Raw genomic sequence first — 7,181 nt, 5'->3', positions numbered from 1 at the left:
TGGGGATAGGAAGTTTGAATGTTTAGACTTGCAAGATTGTGTTAATATAGCCTTACAATAAAGTAGATTTATCTCATTTACTGGTGTTTTCCTGTCTGGTTTACCCAGGAGAGCTGACAGTTATATTGTCAATCCATGCAGCTTGGAAGACCTGACTAACCAGGTAAGGGACAGATTGTCATGTGGTTACTATGTGTTTACTAGCAGTCAGGTTGACATTCAGGTTGATCAATCTACATTCTATGCATGTTTCCCTGGGATTAAGTACATAGGATTGTGCCTATTAGACTGTCTGAATTACCTCTTCCATATATTAATTTACAGAAAAAAATACTCTTTTTTAAAAAAAAACCTTAAGGTTAATGGCGGAAATACAGGTTGTGATGGCAAATCTATGTCCCTCATCTGCGTTTGCTGGAATTACCCAAAAGCAAATGAAAAGGGTTAAAAATAAAATAGAATAAAATAAAAAAATAAAATGAAATGAAAAATAAAATAAATAATAAAATTAAAATAATAAAATATAAAATCAAAGCCAGTCTGATACAGTGGTTAAGACACGAGGCTAGAAACCAGGAGAGCATGAATTCTAGTCTTGCCTTAAGACATGAAAACTGTCTCGATGATTTGGGGCCAGTCACACTCAGTACAACACACAGAGTTGTTCCTGTGCGGAAAATAGGAAGGATATTGGGTATGTTCACCACATTGAGTTACTTATAAGGTAATGAAGGCAGAATTACAATCTAAAAAAGCAACAAACATCATTTTGAAAGGAAATGATAGCCCTAATTAGAAGAAATTATTAAATGGGAACAAAAGGAGATTTGAAAAGAAACAATGACAATTGAAAATGTACTCCGTGATCAGTGATTCACTGCAGTGGATCTACAGTATAATGATCTACTACAAAAGTTCTCCAAGTCTTTAACGTTAAAAGAAAAGCACAGACTAGTCGATCCTAAACTAGCGTTCTAAATATAACAAGAGCACTTTCCAAAAATTTCAGTTGCATTCTAGGGAATAATTCAGCAGAGCCACTGAAAATACTTAGATATTATTCATGCAAAATGGAAAAAAAAACTATTTTAAAATTGCACACCAATCATTAGAGAGCTGTGTGGAACTTCTGTTGCTGTTTTTTTTAACCAACCTGTTTCATTGTATAACCACAAAGAATTGAATCTTGTGTGGGTATCTCTCATGTTATTTGCAGCCTGAGCTTCGATAAAAAGCCTTCATAAGCAATGAAGTGCTCAAAAACTTAAAAAGATCTTTGAAGATAGATTTCATTCCCCCAAACATCTTCTAAATTGAATTGGGAACACAGATTAAACCACCAGTTTTTGCCCTTAGTGCTAATCTGTTGCAATTATTGCTTTTCCTGTGCATTAAATGAGTTGGGGTTACACATTAGCACACACGGCATCACTCATTTGAAGTTGAGAAGGTATAACATTACCTTATGACATTAACTTTACTAAAGAGTCCTTGTGAAATTAGCAGAACTGGGTGGAAATCTACCTAGGTAACTGCATTGTTTCTGTGCATCAATTGTTTTTATTGCTTTAAACTGTGTTCAGCATCTTGACTGTAATATATATTTGTGAATTATAAGCTGCCAATTGTAAGCTGACTGAGATAGGCAGCTATACAAATTGAATGAATAAATAAATAGTATGTCTTTTTGTGTTTAAATCATTCTATTTATAAACAGCTCTAGCTCTATTATTATTAAAATATTCATTTTATTTATTCATATTCTTAATAGTTGCAATAAGCCCCTCCTCTAAATACCTTCCTCAGCAAATTCTTTTTGGCTATCTTTGTGTAACATAGAATTTAAAACACTTCGGGTCCTAATAGAAATGTACTTATTTTCTATTTCTCTTTTTTCTTTTCAACGAGTCTCATGGCTTCAAAACCCAAATGTTGTTGTCCTGAGCAATGTATCTGCAAGGACTGCCAACAATGTGAAAGGGCCCTCCCTTTTTTTTAGGTGTGTGCAATGCAAGTGACACATAATAAAAAGGGGAAAATACTATGATCGTGTCCACCATTTGATATTGTTGACAACCGTGTATCTAAGCCTCTTTGTTTTCTGGATGAAGAGGGTAAGTATCATTCACTGTTTCACTAAAATACTACCACTTTCCATTGTGCTCAGGTAGAATGAGCAAATCGTGTTGTTTTGTTCCTGGGGTCCTATTTTTTCTTTTGACTCATGAATCAGAGGTTTGGGGATGCACTGGGTAACAATAAAATCATTTAAATTACTTTGGAACAATTCCTTATATTGAGGGAAATATAAGCCTTAAAAGAGCCAGTTGAAACCCTTAATACAGCCCATAAGGAGCTGCCACAGAACTTGAAATGGGGATTTTCTGCAGCCCAGTACTGAATTTGCAATTCATCCATCTCTAAATATCAATACCTTGCAAAAGGAAGAGAGCGAGAGAGAGAAAATGTTTCACAGAATTTCTGCATTCCCATGGCTAGAAAGGCCTTCACAAGCTAAGACCGACCACAAACGTATGATGAATAATTTTAAACTATATTATAAGGTTGATATAAGCAGTCTAGAATTCCCACAGTGCCTTATCTTCTACTTCAAAATCTTGGGAGACAGGAGTGCTAACGTCTAAACCATGTGCCCGTTCTTTTCTGATTCAAAATGTTCTATCATCCTGTTTCATTTTCTGTAAAAAAAAAAAAAGATATCTATTCAGCTTATTTGTTGAATAAGGCCTAGTTGATGATGTTTAAGTTTCCAATCTGCTTTACTAAAGCGATTTGACCTTTATCAGAAACAAATGTAAAATGAGAATGCAGATCAGTGATTTATTCGGGAAAGAATTATTTATATAACTCAAGCATGTTTTTCATTAAAAATGATATTTATTTATACCATACATACTTCAAAAACAGTGTTTTTATTCTTTTTGTTCCTTAGATATCATTTAGCCATTTGTTTAGGTCTGTTTTGCCTTGTCAATATTTCTTCTTGCTTTGTTCTTACTATCTTGGTAAGTGTTTGAAAACACAGCGCAGGACATGTAGCACTGCTGAATGTCATTAGGTTTGAGAAGAATTACACCTTTGCTTTCTCTATTCCCTTTCACAAGTGCATGACACATTATGCAGCATAAAACAAAACAAACCTCTCTCCGTTCAATTTTATTTTTTAAAAAAGTAAGACTTTGAGGGGGGAAAAGACAAAGCACAAATGAAAAAAAAAAAATCAAGTCAGCAAAAATTGTGGCGGTTTTGATGTAAACATATTTTTGACATAAACATACTTTGACAAACTGGTCAGTATTTTTTAAGAGTCTCTATGAATTCTGGAGATCATGTCAAGACTTATGCTCACTAACTGAAGTCAGAGAAATGTGATTTGAAATAAGGCATTTTAATTAAGGAAGCTTTCATTCCCCATTTTCTTTTCTTTTCTTTTCTTTTTTTAAAACAAGCATGGAAAATACTGTAACTATTGTCTTTGCTTTGTTGTTAGGGGAAAAATACTTAGTATACAAAGGCACCAAGCTACTTATGATCAAGTTAGGATTTACATTAGCTGTGACTAATTTCTTCCCATGGCTTTAATGGGGTTTGGACACCACAAACTACTATAGAGTTGGATTGGGGCCAATGAAGAGGAGGAATTGTTTCCTCTAATAAAATTAACAGACTGAGTTATTATACAATGAACAGTGGTTGGAAAGTACATAACTGGTTCAACTCGAAGGCTGAAAACAAATAACCATTTCTGGTTTTGCAGTCACGGGAGAAACTTCTAAGAAAGAAAAACATTTTCTGTGCATTAGTAATATACTGCATGGGGGAAATACTCCTTAGGTATCCTTCCAAGAAAGGATTTGTTATATGACACATACCATCATGAGCTTTGCTGCCGAGCTTGAACAAATATCATTCCCTCAGTAGGTCGGGGTTAGAGAGGCTGCTAGTGTGGCTTTGCCACGCTCAGGCAACATGTGTAAACACCAGAAACGGGAACAACTGAAATGGGTCCGTGTGCAGATTCCTCCCTGGTTTCTTCTTGGATGCTCATTCCTAACTCCACTGTGATTCTCTCTTGACAAATCGCTTTTGGAAAGTACAAACAACCAAAACATTGAAATTTGCTCTGGATTCTCCCTCCCCCCCCCCCCACAGCTGTCAGCTTCTCTCTGCCGAAGGGTGGTCACCCAACCAAAATGAACAGCGCATATCTCTCAAGCTTTAAGTGCTTGTGCTGTTAATGGCTTTTGATTGCTTCTATAAAACATGCCTTAATCAGTCTATTGCACCTTCCAGTGCGGACAAGTCAACTCTGCAGAGGCCGGTGGTTCTCTTTGGAAGACAACCACGGCCCAAGTCTTCAGTCTTCAGGAACATAGGAACGTCTTCACTTCAGGAATTTTGAAGCCTTCTCTTAAGTCAAGGGAATGCGACAGAGATGTATGCCTTCAAAAAGCTCACCTACCCCTCCCAAGCCTTTTTCTATTGATCTCTTCAGGGGATAGAAAGGGTGGGGGGGGAGAAGAAGATTTATAACGCCATTGTCTTCAGAGCTTCAACACACCCTGAAAGTGTGCCTGACTGGTGTGGGTAAACACTCAGTAGCATTACATCACACAACTGCATTTCCTGAATGTTGGCAGGGCAATTAGTTTTGGGTGGGGGAGAGATCAAGAGTGGCTTTGTGATAACCACAATGCAACCTTTTGCAAAGGCCTCCAAGAGAGAAAGTTCCCACCCCACCCCAGTGTAATGAGGATTACTTCCAGGTAAACAGATGCTGGCTTGCACCACTTTCCTAAAAGCTCAAGTTGAAGAAATGCCTCCGTTGTCTCTTAGTAAATAATTTCTGCCTTCTTTTTTTTTTTTCCTTCCTCTTTTTCCTTTTTTATTTTTAAACACAGAACTGCGGCCTTGCTTTGCAAATGTGCATCATTTTTAGGACCTGAGAAATATATTTGGGTATGATATTCCGTTGCTCCCCAGTTCCTAGGATTGTTTTTTTTTTTTCCTTTCCTCACTGCCACAACCTTAGCCTGTGGTTAATACCAGCCGATTAATATATTTTGGTTACTGAAAACGTGTGCAAAGTTGGCAGTTTCATGTTAACGCGTAACACGATTTTTGTTCATCATTTGCCTGCCATACTGACCAGACATCACATGGAACAAAGGGTAGGGTTTTTTTTTTTTTCCTTAATAAGACACTGATAGTATGGCAATACTTTTAAGGGAAAAAAGGGTATGGATATTATTACACATCCCCACATCGTGTAAGAAAAAAGTGCATGACTGGATTTATGTAATCGTAACAAGACCAAAATAAAAACAAAACAAGGAAAACCTGTATCCAATCAGGTGCTCTAAAGCATGCCAGCACCTCCCCTTATGCGTTTCTAGCAGGTAGTTAAAAATGGAACTTGTTGTTTTCTTTTCTTTTAAAAAAAATGTGCACTGAAGCTAATATAAATGAATTGAGCTAGCCAGCAAACTATTCCCACCTAACCCCCAACCCCCACATATCTCACAGCTGGATGTAAATGTAAATGTAAAACAAAAAAACAAAAAAACAAAACCCAAACAAACAAACAAAGAAAAGGTTAAACCACCATCAATACAATTGTTTTACATCATGGGCCTTTCAAGGCTCAATATATACAAGTGTTAACAGCCATGCGTAGTTGCCGGACCTCTCAAAGGTTTAAAATACACAAAAACAATAGAAGTTGTCCTTTTCCTCTCTCGTTTTAATATCTTTGCAGTGCTTTGTTGTTAGGGGTTTTTCTTTTCTTTTCTTTTTTTTCCTTTCCTCTTCTAAGATTGCAGGCAACAGTCACTGATGAAAGAAACAGTCTTTTTGGAGATGACCACACATTTTATAACAAAAGCGAGTTTGAAAAGGTAAGTTCGTTTGTTAATTTTTTAGTTTTTGTTTTAAGCAGTGGAAATGTTATCCCAGGTTAAAGATATTATCCCAACCCACATAATTTTTTTTCTTGTTTTTTTTTAAAAAACATAACAAAATAAAGGAACAAAAATAAGGGGGGTGGGGAATGAGGGGGCATGGGGGAAGGAAAGCACCCGGTCTTTTTCTGTTTTGTTTTTAAAAAAGGAAAAAAAAGATATATATTTATATATTTATATTTATATATATTTATAGAAGAGTCTGTAAATGGCAATTTGAAGAAGTATAAGGTCTTAATTTTTGAGCTGGCACTGACCGTGTCCATCTTGGGATTAATCTAGTGAGCTGAAGGGAATGTTTTTATGCAGATTCGGGTTCTGGCTGTGCCGATTTCGGCTGCGGACCGAGGAGAACATCATGTTGCAACCAGGGATTTTACATCTGTGCATTTCCCGCAAGTGTACCGTTTTGTAATGCACCCTGAGAGTCCCCTTGTTGCTGTACATTTTGTGACAGATGTTGCACATGATCCCCCCATTGTTCATGGAAACACTGTTAAACATGAGCGACCCAGGGACTTCAGCATTCAAGCTGACCCCTAAGGCTGCAGCCTCAGTTTTGTGTGATGATTCCTCGCTGTCGCTGACCCCATCCATGTCGTCCAAAAGGATGCCCTCGTCGCTTCCTGCATCCGATTCTCTGGAAGAATGGATGCTACTGCTGGACTGGATGCTGGAGGTGGTGCTCAGGTCTAATACCATGTATTCTTCCGACATACCCCGTCCGTATCCATTCAAGTGGGAGTCCTCGGTTCCTGCTGGGGAGGAGGTGTCTTCCCGTAGATCAAAACCCAAGTGGGGTGGAGCACCATAGATCTTCATCAAGAATTCATCACGGAGGTCCTTGCTAAGGGAAGGCTGAGAGGAATCCAGTCCCATGTCATCCAGTTCTTTGGTCAATAGTTTACGGTGCAGATTTATATTAGCACTGTGTCTGGGAAAGAGAGAGGAAAGAGACAGGGAGGGAAAAGAAATATGCGATATGGATTATAGTGCAAATATTAGTAAAGGGATAAAAACCATAACAAGCAATGTTCATGCAGTAGCACAACTGTTGCTCTTTGTTTTTTTAGAAACGCAAGCATGACGGTTTGGACACCATTCCTATAAACACAAGGCAAGATGCTGCAAATCCACATGAACTCAATTTCTTTTCTTTTCTTTTTTTGGTATGGTTATCGTACTCTGTATCAGGCTAAT

At 37.5% G+C, this 7,181-nt stretch overlaps 1 protein-coding gene across 3 annotated transcripts in view; it reads right to left on the bottom strand.

Moving 5' to 3' along the window:
• Positions 1 to 2,876: 2,876 nt before the first annotated feature.
• Positions 2,877 to 7,181, bottom strand: part of BNC2 (basonuclin zinc finger protein 2) — a 448,066-nt gene continuing 443,761 nt past the window's right edge. For all 3 annotated transcript variants that reach the window (XM_026680262.2, XM_087957651.1, XM_026680261.2), the window contains one exon: positions 2,877 to 6,915. In XM_026680262.2, the coding sequence (XP_026536047.2) occupies positions 6,255 to 6,915 (661 nt within the window). In that variant the 3' untranslated portion in view covers positions 2,877 to 6,254. The remainder of the gene's footprint in view (positions 6,916 to 7,181) is intronic.

Source organism: Notechis scutatus, chromosome 2 (assembly GCF_049901735.1).
Source record: "Notechis scutatus isolate UNSWTSFEM ecotype Mainland chromosome 2, rNotScu1.2, whole genome shotgun sequence".
In the NCBI taxonomy this organism is placed as follows: domain Eukaryota; kingdom Metazoa; phylum Chordata; class Lepidosauria; order Squamata; family Elapidae; genus Notechis; species Notechis scutatus.
The sequence above is the reverse complement of the archived record's forward strand: the minus strand, read 5'-3'. Positions and strand labels throughout refer to the sequence as shown.